The sequence below is a fragment of the Haemaphysalis longicornis genome, unplaced genomic scaffold (genome assembly GCF_048455015.1).
Source record: "Haemaphysalis longicornis isolate Haplotype H1 unplaced genomic scaffold, Haemaphysalis longicornis Haplotype H1 scaffold_4, whole genome shotgun sequence".
Lineage (NCBI taxonomy): Eukaryota > Metazoa > Arthropoda > Arachnida > Ixodida > Ixodidae > Haemaphysalis > Haemaphysalis longicornis.
This window is the reverse complement of record NW_027526361.1, coordinates 156,823,312-156,837,359: the sequence shown is the minus strand read 5'-3', so window position 1 is coordinate 156,837,359 and position 14,048 is coordinate 156,823,312. Positions and strand designations below refer to the sequence as shown.

Below are 14,048 nucleotides of genomic sequence, written 5' to 3'. Positions count from 1 at the left end.
TGTTAGGCAAACTTTCGCCAAAAACTGTGTACGTAGTCCTTGCTTGTGGTCGCTGCAACAAGGCTTAGAAGGGTTAGACCTGAGCCATTGGCAGGGTTACCAGTGTTCCCGAAGTGGATAATGTGCAGATTCCTCCTTAAAATAAGCGCTTCGTACGCAATAAAATGTAAATGTATAGAACCAACTCGGTAAATGTTTAAAAGTCCTCCCGTACGGTATCATGTGATATTCAGTTATCTTTATATATAATGGCAGAATATCGCCACATGCCTTATGAACTAGACCCTTTTCACTTCTAGCATACCGGATGTAATTATGTCAGATGGCGGAATAACGTGTACCTGTTTACACAATTTTGCAGGCATTTCGTATAAAGAGCTCCGCGTATCAACGTTGCGATGAAATCAACGGGGCCACGCAGACAAATTACAAGGTTAGTTAATCAAAAACGCTACTTTGTCCCCAGCCTAAAAAAATGAACGAGGAAAATAAAAACGCAGACGGCCGTCGGTTTCTTTGTGACGTCAAACTCTTGCCTCTGCGATCGAAGCCACTGCCACGAAACATGATAGATCGATTTTAGCGGGGCCTTTAGTTCCGCTTGATAATATTACTCCAAGGTTAACATGCAGGTATCTTTTTCGTGGTGCGGTTTTAGTGCTGCCCCATAATACGTCCATCGGGCCAACATTACGTCCGAGTAGTGCAAATGTTATTGCAAGTTTCTTGCGTGTTTTTGGCTAAAAACATCATTCCAGGCTAAACTGTAGCTGTAGGAGTTATCAGAGGCAAGTTAGTTTGGTTTTGAACAAAGTTGTATATTATCAAAACCCGTCTGAATATTCAGTTCCTTACTGAATATGGTGCGAATTTCTCTGTGAATTCACTGTTGCGGAGCCACTGGATCGGCAAGAAAGATGCATTTTCGTTGCTGCAGGAAAATGTGAAAAGCCAGGCGGCGTTCGTACGTGCTTGCACAACTTTTACACTACTTTTAGTAGTCCGTAGTTCGTAGTTCGTACACTACATTTACACGTGCCAGTGTAAAGGTAGTGCATTCTGCCCAGAAAAAATGGCCACCTTATTCAAAAGAAAATCTTCTGATACAAAAGTAAACTGAGGATGTTCTAAGAAGCACAAAAAATCCTTCTTTACGTGTGAAGAAAAGTTGGTGTACCAGATCCCTCTCTCTCGTGATAATCAGTATGTACGACAGACCGGTCACTGTTTAAATGATAGGCTCTGTGAACACGCATGCAACATCATCAATGGTCGCGACGGTTTCCTCGCAATGCACTGCAGCACGTTTGGTTGTAAGCCAGATTTTAAAAAAACTATTTTTATAGAGACAAAAAAAAATTAGGCTCAAGCGCGAAATCATCGAAACGGAAAAGATTTGTAGAGTGAGGCCAGAATGTGTGAGCACGCCCTCCCGCGGGCTGTGTGATAAAGAGTTGAAATTCCTGAGTCTATAGAATGCTCGAGCATAGCAAGTGTGTAATCTTTGGGTGGTTTGTGCGTATTGTCTCACTGTTTAGGAGGTGGGGGTATATATTCGTCTGCTTTTCGATATAAACTCTGTTGGAAGTTAGCGCTCGTCATCGACGCATGTCTTGTCTCGTCCTGTGTCTCCTCGCGCTTAGCCTACAAGAAAGATCGGCCACTTCAAGCCTATGGACATTTGCCGCAGCAACAGACGTAGATTCGTTTGCCGCCCTAGCGTCTCCGGAACAGCTAATTCGCAGGGAAATTCGCACCGTATTGAACGGGAGCACTTGTCCGAAGATGCACACCTAGTGCCCCATGAGACACGACACGAAGGCTCACCGCACGCGTTCTTCAGAAAGGTCGGTGAACCGCTGCAGATGACCCGGCCGCTGTGCATAACGATGATCCTATCCCCGATGGCGTCCGCTTCCTCCATGTCGTGCGTGGAGAGGAGGATGGTCACCTTGCCTCGCAGGTGGTTGATGATCTTCCAGAAGCTCTCTCTTATCTCGGGGTCCATGCCTGACGTCGGCTCGTCGAGAATCAGCAGCTGATATCAGAGGGGCATGCGAGTTGACCGGTACCTTAGCGTTGAAGCTCTATTTCGTCAACCACATTTAAACCTCTGGTCAATATTGCGCCCATTATTTTTTGAAAAATACTAGCTCTTTGGCAGCGTTAGTTTGAATTTGAAGGATGTTGTTCTCGGTTAGCGCAAGATATAGCTCTCGTTTATCTTGTACTTTACGCTGGTCTAGATGAGCATTTGCTGCGGATTTTGTCTCAATTTTTTAACTGCCTTTGTGAGCGCCTTATACGATTTCTATTAATTTTGCAGTCTTTTACTTGTAACCCTCCATACTCCGAGCGCTGTTAGCGCCTGTAAGGTATTTTAAATAAATGAATGAATAAATGTATTTTACTTATTTATACAGCGAACTAAATTTGTTGATACCTAATTTTGTGGCTAGGGTACCTGTCTGATTATTTATTATACCATGTGGCCGCAGTCTAAAGCTTTAGTTCAACTGGAATAGGCGGGAGACAAAATGTGATCCGCATTCGCGACTGGCGCATCACCTACCTGAACAACATTTCACTACTTTGCAGTAAACTCAGTTCATTTTTTTCTGCCTTCAAAAACCACAATTTTACTCATCAGGTCGTAGATATATATGGGTTTGTTTATTTATTGTCTGTTTTTACGGCCTGGTCACGCCCGGCTGTGTTATCTGAGTCCCAAGCGAAGCGCGTCTTCCATTTTTATGCCGGAACGGGCTATCGCATTAAGATAAACAGACTGTTTCGCCCCAACGTCACTAGCGCAGAATAATCTTCTTTGATATACAATGTTCTGGATGTAAATCGACGGTTCCAGAAACACTCGCGCCGAAAGATAAAAGCCTGCAGAGCAGACGCCGCGGCATCCGACTCTCGACGCTCGCCTACGAATGTCACTTTCTTAACTGCTATCTCGCCGTCTGTGTATTCCATGAGTTGTTAGGGCTGCACAACTTCGCTCCAATAAACTCGTTTTCCTTAAAGACAACTGTGTCGTATTTGACTGCGTGAAAAGTGGTGTAGGTTCTGGGTACGCACCCTTCATGCTCAATACCACCTCTGGAATCCGCCCAGCCTGTCCAACAAGAGCCAGCCTCCGCCTGCAAGGTCTCCTACCCGAGCTCGGTCTACTACAGGAGAAAGCGAAGGAAGAAGACGTCGCCGCCAGCCCCATGGTCATTCAAGCCAATCCCCCCGTCGTTCTGCAGCAACCTCGGGAGCCTTCATTATTCCAAGGATCCCCTTGTGAAGACCCGGAAGAGTTTCAACCGATGGGGTGATGAAGAAACTCTGAGGCAAGTCTTTTTCTACCTCGGAGACACGGCGCAAGTCTGGTTTGAAAATCACGAGAGCTCGATAACATCATGGAGCTTGTTCAAAGCGGAATTTTTGAAAACATTCACAACTGTCGTACAAAAAGAACGAGCTGAGCTGTTGTTCCAGACGGGAATCCAACACCGTAATGAAGGTGTTATGGTGTTCGTTGAGATTAGGATGCTGTTCCGTCGAGCTGACCCCGAAATGGCAGAAGACAGTAAGGTGCGCTATCTGATGCGAGGAGTAAACAAGAGCTCTTCGCTGGACTCATTCGTAAGCTGCCAAAAACCGTGGTTGAGTTCGTGACCAAGGCTTTGATGATCCAGAGGACCCTAGACATGCGTTCCAGGCTCTACGATCGACTACTGAACGCATTTTTGGCGAACCCCGTCAACGCCCCTGGATTCGCGACGGAAGACTTGCGGGAAACGATCGGCGCCGTCGTTCGTGAAGAACTTAGGCGGCTTTTCACACCCACGCCGCAGCCCCAGATCGCCTACATGACCGACGTGATCCGAGAAGAAATCGAACTCGCACTAGGGATTTCTACGCCGTCGGAAGCACCCCGCGATCCACAAGCCATGACTTACTCCGCAGCTGTACGTCGGCCCCGACCTGCTCCAACCCGTCGCCAAGAAGCCCCACCGTACCACCGTCCACTGTCGCCCGCACGACCCCCTGCAACCCAAAACCAGACGCCGAGGAAGACCGACGTGTGGCGAAGGCCCGATAATCGCCCGCTGTGCTACTACTGTCGAGAGGCCGGCCACAGCTACCATCGCCGCCATTAAAAGAGGCTCGGTTGACGACGATTCTCCGTCGACGCAACAAGCCCCCGACCCGGCCAGCATCCTATTGAGATCGACGAATCCCTGTCCAACTCCAACCGAGGACCAGCCCGATTCAACCGTTCACCTTCGCCCTTAAACGTACCAGTTGCCTAACCGCCGTGGAACTGCATGCGGACTTCTCCCGTGGAACTGCATGCGGACTTCTCCCAGCCCACGCGGCGGAAACTAAAAGCAGCAACTTCTGGAGGTGAAGTTGCACGACCGCGGAAACATGAAAACTCTGCAATGACGAAGCGACTCGCGAAAGACCATGCCTTTAGCCCGACCACCCGATCTAACCCTAACGTAACACCCGAACACGACGACAGCAAAACGGCGCGACGCGTACCCGGCATGACCGCACCTGCTGCTGCGAATACGACGAAATCGACGACGATGCATAGTGGCCGATTTTCAACACGTGCAAGCAAAATTACGACGCTACGACGCACCCGGAACTCGAGGAAGGCGGTGTCCGACATTCAGCTGTCCATCGATGGCTTTGATTTGGTGGCCCTCATAAACACGGGAGCCTACTACTCCGTAATGAGCGGATCATTCATGTCTAAGCTGAAGAAAGTTACGGCCAGATGGGACGGTCCGCACATACGCACAGCAGAGACAACCTCGTGACGCCAAGTGGAACGTGCCCATCGCGCGTTACCATAGACGTCACAACTTACCTCCGGCGTTCGTCATTTGCGCTAACTGCACCCGCAATGTAATTCTCAGAATGGACTTTTTGACAGACAATGGTGCAATAATTGACCTACAGGCCAAGTCTATAACATTATTCTCCAATCACTGCATGACGCCGGAACTGAACCCCAAACAGCGTGCAGCTATAAGGATCGGCGACGATCATGTCACCCTGCCACCCCGCGCAAGCTTGATGATCAGGGTCTACTGTGAATATGCGGTTCCTGACGTCGACGCTGTCGTTGAGAGTGACCAAAGGCTGCTTCTAGCCCCCGGTGCCTCGGTCGCAAGTGTCATTGCGCGCTTTAGGCAACGCCAATCTCACGTTTTGGTCACCAATTTCACCGACCATTACCACCATTTAAACAAGGGCGCTGCAATTGTGTTCCTCGAAGAAAAGCAAGAAGCAAGTGACGTAATCGCGGTTGCCGAATTTGAACGCGCACCCGAATTCAAGGTGATGCCGTTTAGGCTGTTAACGGAAGCAGTAACGTTAAAAAGATTCATGGATACTGTGCTAGCAGTCTGAAGTGGCATACCTGCCTCGTATACCTCGATGATGTTGTGGTATTCGCTGGTACCTTCGATGAGCACCTTGCAAGGTTGGGGTCTGTACTCGAGGCCATTCGTACGTCAGGGTTAATTCTGAAGCCCGAAAAGTGCCGTTTCGCGTACGAGGAGCTCAAGTGTTTGGGCCACGGCGTCAACTCCGCGGGAGCCTTACCTGAACAGGCAAAAACGTCAGCCATTGCGAACTTCCCATAGCCGAAAGACAAGAAGGGAGGGCGAAGATTTCTCGGACTGCTCCCGTAATACCGGCGCTTCGTCACACCTTCGCACGCATTACCGAGCCACTGACAGGCTTGACGAAAGATAGCACACCTTTTAGCTGAGAAAGCGACCAAGAAAACGTATTCTGCGTGACGCGAAAACGCCTGCAAAGGCCGCCCGTGCTCGCTCATTTCGACGAAGACGCCGAAACGAAAATGCATACGGACGCCAGTAATATAGGATTGCCTGCCGTCCTCGTCAAAAACATAGCTGTTGTGAAAACGTAATCTCTTTTGCCAGCCGTGGTCTGTCGAAGGAGGAGAAAAACTACTCAGCGTCTGAAAAAGAGTGCCTCGCTATTATATGGGCGATTTCAAAATTTCGTCCATAAGTTTATGGTAGACTGTTGAAGGTTGTGACAAATCACCATGTGCTGTGTTGGCTCGCCAATTTGAAGGACCCCTCGGGACGGCTTCGGCGGTGGAGCGTGCGCCTTCAGGAGTTCGACGTTACAATCGTCTATAAATCCGGCAGGAAACACTCTGACGCAGACTGCCTGTCCCGCACTCCCGTCTACCTACCACCACAAGACTCTGATGAATACAGCGCGTTCTTCGGAATCGTGACAGAGAGCGGCGTCCCCGCCCAGCAGCGTGCCGACCCCGACTTACGCGTCATAATCGACTACCTGGAATGATGCAACGTCGCCTTGCCTAGGACCTTCAAACGCCACCAACCAGCATTCAGCCTGAAAAGCTCAGTTCTTGTGACGAAGAATTTGAGCCCCGGAACGAGAACGAATTATCTTCTTGTCATCCCCGCAGACCTTCGTGACGAAATTCTGGAAGCGTGCCACGACGACCCGTCTTCCGGACATCGCGGCACAGCCCGCACAATTAAAAAAATCAAGGCGAAGTACTACTGGCCCACCTTACATCCGACGTCAGCCACTACGTCCGGAGCTATCGTGACTGCCAGCGACGAAAAACGCCACCGACGAGACCCACCGGACTTCTGCAGCCGATCGCCGTCCTATTAAGGGCCTTCCAACAGATTTGAATGGACCTTCTGGGCCCGTTTCCTACATCCCCATCCTGGAACAACAGGATTGTCGTAGCGACCGACTACACGACATACTACGCAGAGACTGCCGTTCTTTCGAGGGGTGCTTCACAATTTGTCATAAAGTTCTTCATATTCCAAGTTATGCTGCGACATGGAGCCCCGGAAGCCCTAATCACGAACCGCAGAACGGCCTTTATTGTGGAGCTGATGCAAGGAATATTACGCAACAGCAACACGGATCACCGAAACACGACGGCGTACCACCCCCAAACGAACGGACTAACAGAACGTCTGAAAAAGGCAATCGCGGGCATGCTGTCAATGTACGTCGAAGTTGAACATAAGACTTGGGAAGAAGTTCTCCCGTCTATCACGTTTGCGTACAACACGGCTATCCAGAAAACTACGCAGATGACGCCGTTCGAGCCTGTCTACGAAAGACGGCCGACTACGATGCTTGACTCCCTCTTCCGCATATAAAAGAAGACGACCTCAACCCCGACGTCCAAGGATACCTTCAGCGTGCGGAGGAGGCCCGCCAGCTCACTCGAGTTTGTACAACGGACCAGCAGCAGGTGGATGCCGGGCACTACAACCTCCGACGCCGAGACGCCGAGACTCCGACTACCACCCAGAAAATTGTGTTTGGGTTTGGACTCCCATCCTATGACGCCAACTCAGTGAGAAGCTTCTACAACGGTATTGCGGACCCTAGCAGATTCTACGACGTGTTGGGCCACTTATCTACCAGGTGATCTCCGATGGTGATTCGGGAACATCCCGACGACGCATGCAGCCCGACGTCGTCCACGTGGTTCGCTTGAAGCCTTACTATGCAAGATGACGGACTTTTTTTGTAGTTATTTGTTGGGACTGTCTTTTTGTTTTACAATCGGGTAGATGCGCTCTTAGAGGGGGTAATGCCGCGAACCATGTATGGGTTAATTTATTGTTTGTTTTTACTGCCCGGCCACGCCCAGCTCGCTTATCGGTGTCACAAGCGAAGTGCGTCTTCTATTTGTGTACCGCAAGGGCTGTTTCATTCAGATAAGCAGACTGTTTCGCCCTAACATCACTAGCCCAAAAAACGTTTCTTTGCTCTACCATGTTTTGGATGTATATCGACGGTTCCAGAAGCACTCGCGTAGAAAGATAAAAGCCTGCAGAGCATACGCCACGGCACACGACTCTCCACACTCGCCTACGCACGTAACTTTCTTGACTGCTGCCTCGCCGCCTATGTATTCTATTTGTTGTTATGGGAGCACACGTTCGCTCCAATAAACTCGTTTTTTTAAGACCACTCCGTCGTCTTTGACTACGTGACAATATCGACATGTTTTTGTCCATAGACAGTCTTACCTGAGCATTTATTATTTTTAATTCCCCATTTCATGGGTACTAACATCTTCCAGTTTATTCATGAACCGCTGATGCGATAACGCACCAGAAATTCGCCAAATTTGTCCTCCAGACCGCTCGCTGTCGCTAAAAATCATTCTCATAAAGCTTGCAAGGAGGGCCGTGGCAAATGATCGGCACTTTGAAACAGACGTTTGTAGTTTTAATGTGTCTTACTGAATTTTCGCCGCCCGTGTATGTGTGATTGTCTTCTGTTATGCTTCTCTGCGCAGTTACTTTTATGGTTGGAAATATTAATAATTACCAACAAGCGCCCCGGGGGCGCCAATGGTGGGGCAGACGTAGGAGCAGCATCAGGACCCTGACTTTGTAGAATATCTCCCCCAAAGCCGGGGGAACGTTGTTAGGAAGGCATGGTAACTGCAAGCTCATCTTACAGAAAGGCCAGAGCACAAGCTACCTCCGACGCACATCAAGTGATTACGGGCTTTGCCCCATCGGCAGGGCATATGAGCATCGCCGCAAGGAACGGGCTAAATATAGCAGTCACTTTATCCTACCATTCAATGTGTTTATCCTACCATTTAATGCTTTACTCTACTATTAACGCCAATAGTTTCCTTCTCTTTCACCGTAGGCAGGCACAAATATAGTGAACAAGCTGCATGTTTTCAATAACTGTATTCCTTTGGTCCATCTTTCACCATATGGCGTTCATTCGAGAAACTTTATAAATGAATAGAACAATTTTTACAATATTTTTACGGAGTCCGACAACCTATACGACATACTTTGAGTGCATCCCGCGTTTTTGAAATACCTAAAGAATTGCAGCGGTTTTACTCAGATTTTTCAAGGTCTAATTTCGCAACCTTCAGTATTCACTGTTGCAATTTTAGACCATTTCATGAAGGCTGAGTAATTTATTCCGTGCGGGAAAAGTGCCAAATGTCGCCAAGCTGGCTACTAAAGAGTGTCGCCAATTTAGGACAATTTAACCATTGCTTTTATCCTTCCGAAGACTTATAAGCTCTATGTGTGACAGAAACGTATTAAATACACCTGATGCCATAGATCGGTTCAATGAGTAAGGCGTTGTACGGCAGGCAGAGTGCATGATAAATATATGCCGGCAGAGCCAGCTGTCCTTCAGAAGGTTGCTAAAAAGAACGTTTCTTTTTCAAGGCATTGGAGCTGGTTTAGGGCACTTAGGTGATCAAAATGCACAAGCCCGTGATCCATCATAGAATAGTGCTCGCTCTTTACCCTCTATTCCGCGAATCAGCTTCACACGTAAACTCGAATTTGAATTTAAAATGTATAATAGACATACGGAAAACCGCCAAGTGCGTGCAAGAATTTATCAAAGCCCCCTTACCTTTGGTGAAGACACAAGAGCTATGGCTACGCTGAGCTTTCGTTTGTATCCACCGGACAGCTGGTGAGGCATACTTTCAGCTTTATCCTTGAGCCGGACAGTGCGCATTATCTTGTTCGCCTTTACTATAGGATTGTCGACGCCTCTCAGCTGAAAAACAACAGCGAGGGTTTCACCGTAATTAAGCCCGTTGCAAATTTGTTAAAGGCGTTTTGAAAAGTAGCAGCACTGTTCGCGGTGAGAAGTCCCGCCACAATACTCATTGGACAGCTATATTTTACAGCGGAACACACTTATCACGTGACTTTGGTATTTTCTGGCCACGACAGAAACTTCCCACTACGCGTCGGCATTTTCACCCGCAGTGCAAGGTATCGCGACGAACACGATCTTCGTGGTCGCTATTTTCATCGCCATCAGCGTCGGTATATGTAATATAGCAACTTTATTGAACGCACATTTAGCGCCGTCTGCCATCAGCAGCTACTAGAAGCTCCATCACTGCTGTTATCCCCGTCGCCATAGAAGACCGAGCAAGGGGTTAAACAGAAGCTACCATAATTGCGCCCCCGATATCAAATGGCGCGTAGAAAGCCCGAAGTGAACAGCTTTTTGTTGCATTGCTCAAAAGTGCTACGTAAAGACCCATAGCGTGGTAATGCACATTCAGTTATGGCCACTGCACCCGAAGTAGCGTTTTCTGTGCGACCTGACTTCAACGCAGAAAGTTGGGCTAGTTGGTGAGAGCACTTCAACATCGCCAAAAGCTCGAAGAAACCAGAACACAAGAAAAACCCTTACACCGGATGCTTTTCGCCCTTTTTACGATGTCAAAGCCCTCATTTCAATCGGTACAAGGTCACATGACTATGAAAAGATTACATTACATGTTAGAAGCTTTTGTTCGATCTAAAATTACGTTTATTTGTTTCTGAGAAAGTTATTTTCGCTGGTAATTCCCAAGCATTGCGAAAAGTTTTACAGAATTTAGGGGCACCGCATTCTTCTTGACCAGGCCACCCTTGCCATTTCGCCCGCGGTGCAGTGTTAATGTGTTTAGTAAAATATGAAAAAGTATTGCCCAGCCGGTCTTTTCACTAATGGATGAGTGCAGAAATAATTTCCCCGACACAGTGGCTCAGTGGATGCGCCGTTGTTGTACTGAGCCCAACTACACGGGTTCAATACCGGCCGCAGTACCTGCATTGCAGATAGAGGCTAAAAGCGAAAACGGCATTTGGCGAGATTTTAGCGTGCTTTGCTGATCCCCAGATGATCAGAATAAACCCGAAGCACTCTTCCACAGCGCGCTTCATGGCCCCGGTGAAGCTTTGGCGAGAAAACGCTTTAATCGGTGAAATAATACATGATTACAATTTAATTTCTCAACGCTATGCTTAAACCGTAGTTATTATTGTATTGGAACAGTAAACATAGGCTGGTAGACGCGTTGCTATTCGCCCAAACGACCTCAGCGCCGTCTTTTATACTCTTACTAAGCCATGCGGCAACGTGGAAGAAGGGACAAAAATAAAAAGAGCGAAACGAATGTTTTATTTTTAGATTTGAGTGCTTTAGCGAGCAAGGCATCCACAGCAAGACATCGGTCAAGAGATGGCCGATCGCGCAATTGCAAAGATAAAATAATTGCTTTAAAATATTATTTCGGCCAATTTCGGGCTGAATTCACCGTACGGTATCCTGAACTGAGTATGGAGCGCGTCCACAACGCTACGCCGCATTGATGGCCTCAGCCGACTAGGGGTGAGGTGAACATTCCAAGTGGGTCATCAGAAAAGTCTGTTAGGGGCATTTACTGAAGACTAGCAGATATTTCAGCGACCCAATTAGAGAAGCACCTAAATTCTACGCTTACTGTCTGATGTTCGGGCTCCTCATTTAAATAACAGAAGCGGGGGGTGGCTCATGTATCGCTGTCGCCTCGGCTTGTAGATGTAATGCTGTGTTCCTTCCTTTCATGCAACCGCCGGGACGCGAAGTTGGGTGCCAAGCACATGCTTTGTGTACCGTCCTTTTGTGTGGTAAAATACAGGGGGGGGGAGGGGCGGCTTAGCCCGAGTGCCTTTGTTGCGTTGGTATGTGGTCAGCTCAACCTTGGGGATGGGTGCAGAGAAGGGAAAACAGCTGCGGCGCGGGTCCCCTCTAGGACATCCCGCATGAAGCGGTTATGGTTTGCCGACATTGGGAAGTGGCTCAATCGTTTGTCGAGGTGAGCGACCCGACGGGAATCGAAAGAATGCCATTCCATAGTGTCAAAAAGGCGCGCGGCGTGGTCGTTGAGGATTTGCAAAGCCGGCGAACGTGCTGTTCGTTTATGAGTCATCCGCCTTGAAAATGCTCGCCTAGGTTTCCAGCAGCTCTTCCCGCCAGACACGCGGTGGGCAGCGGCATCGCTTAGTCTGGGAAAGGGATTAGCCACGACTCCCTCAATGTGCCGGTGCGCGCGGCGAAAGGGCAGGGCGCGAAGGCGAGGACACTGTAAGCTGTTAGCCGCGCGAAGACTGCTTTAAGCGTTCGCGTTTGAACTTAGGGCTGACGCCGCCGAATAACGTAATGCAGCATCCACACTGCACGGTCCGTGACGTTAGGTTGCACATGTCTTGTATTTGCTTCTCGGTTGCAATAACGTGCGTGGGAAACGTACTATGAGTGCATTAGAGGTATTGTTGGGTCACGTGACCGCAGGTGGGGACGTGTGTAAGACTCGGTCATTCTTGTGGCCAATCAATAGTTCGTATTAATCATTTTGAAGAGGTTTTCGCTCATTCTTAAACGCCCTTTTTGGAGGCGGGGATTTTCGGATCAAAAACGGGGTTTTGTCCGAGGTAGGTAGAGAGAGGTCTAGTTCAGTATAGATGTTAGCTGGACAGTCTGCTGCGGGCGAGAGTGAGGTGTAACCATCATTCTATCCTGATGTACATACTTGAAGTAATGTAAGTAGTGTACATAAACCTAATTTCCAACAATAAAGCAGTCCTCACCCCTCACCTGCTTCAAGCATCGGACGTCGTTCATCGGAGCGAGTCGAGATTTTCCTCTCGGCTCGAGCACTAAAAGAACCTCATTATTTTGTCTTCATCATTCATAAGAAGGTGGAGAGCGAATTCTAACTGGCGGAGTCGACAGGGTGACCACGACCATGTGCTAGAGCTGTGGAGCATTCCGGAGAGACTCCTTCAATGCATGGTTCGGCTCTGACCAATAACTAGCCAGACTCCAACCATCGACGAGGCGGCGCATCATTGGGACGCTTCGTGAACTCCGGCTGAGCGCGGCGGCAGACGTGTTTCAACGGGACGACACCTCAGCGGGAGGCCTCGTAAGCTATGGCTGAAGGCGGCGTCAGCCGCGATTTAACGAGGCGGAACCTCAGCGGGAGGCCTTGTGAGGTTCAATTTAGGGCGATGGAAGCCACGATTCAACGAGGCGGCACCTTAGCAGGAGACATTTGAGCTCGGGCTTAAGGCGGATAAACCGCGATTTGACGAGGCGGCAACCTGAGCGGGAGGTCTCGTAAGTTAAAGCTTAAAGCGCCGGAAGCGCGCTTCAACGAGGCGGCACCTCAGCGGGAGGCCTCGTGTGTTCCAATTTAGGGCGGCGGCAGCGGCGATTCAACGAAGTGACACCTCAGCAGGAGGCTTTGTGAGACCTGGCTTAGGGTGGCGGAAGCCGCGATTCGACGTTGCGGCACCTCAGCGGGATGCCTCGTGAACTCCCGCTCAGGGTGTTGGCAGTCGCGATTCAACAGCCCAGCGGCGAGAGCGGCGCATCGGGTCTAGGAGCTACTGCATAAGCGACACTGCGACTCGGCCGACCCAGAGTGAGCCCAGGTGGGCCCCAATTTGCTTTCTCAGTGTTCTCCATGGCCCATATGCTAACCGGATGTCGCTGGAATGCCCGGAAGCTTAGTGCCATTGTGCTTGAAATTGAGAAGTTGACAGCTGAATTAGCTATCAAAAAGGCTCATCAAACTTTAGAGAAAGTATGGCTGGCGGGTACAAGGGGCACGGGTAGCCTGTCCGAATGGACGGCTGAGGAGCTTAGCACTGAATTAGCCCAAGGAAGAGCTGATATCTCTTACGAGAAAGCGAAACTCTGCAGGATTGGTAAACTTGAACAGGATACGAAAGTTTTAACAGCGTTCGTTCCGTCATGAGCGCTTAAAACGCCACAGAAGGTGGAGGGTGGGAAGGCGGTTAAGGTGCCGAAGCCACCCCAGTTGTTAAAAACCCGTCAGCGTTCCCCCCCTCGACAGATGAGATCACGGTATTGCGCGAGACAGCAGTCGCAGCTTCTGAAATTCTACCTGTAGAGGCGGGCAATGTGCACCTGTCGGTTTCCGAGGCAGCACAAGCAAGTGTTGAGGGTGGCATCGCCCCATGCGCTGAAATAGAGTCTTCGGCTAACCGCGAGGAGGCCCTCGTAGATGAGCTGATGCACAGATCACACGAAGCTGTACAAAGCATGGTCATCTCAGAGGAGGCAGAGGTAGCGCAGGGGTCATGTAAGAGCAGTGGACCGGTGCGCCTAAATGTTCCCGCTCTCGCCGCTGCGCG

At 49.4% G+C, this 14,048-nt stretch overlaps 1 protein-coding gene across 1 annotated transcript in view; it reads right to left on the bottom strand.

The window, feature by feature from the left end:
- LOC144180063 (phospholipid-transporting ATPase ABCA3-like) overlaps positions 1–14,048 on the bottom strand; it is an 83,979-nt gene that overhangs the window by 44,944 nt on the left and 24,987 nt on the right. Inside the window, exons 6-7 of the mRNA XM_077708470.1 lie at positions 9,472–9,621; positions 1,828–2,038 (exon numbers count right to left, since the gene is read on the bottom strand). Of these exons, the coding sequence (XP_077564596.1) occupies positions 1,828–2,038; positions 9,472–9,621 (361 nt within the window). The remainder of the gene's footprint in view (positions 1–1,827; positions 2,039–9,471; positions 9,622–14,048) is intronic.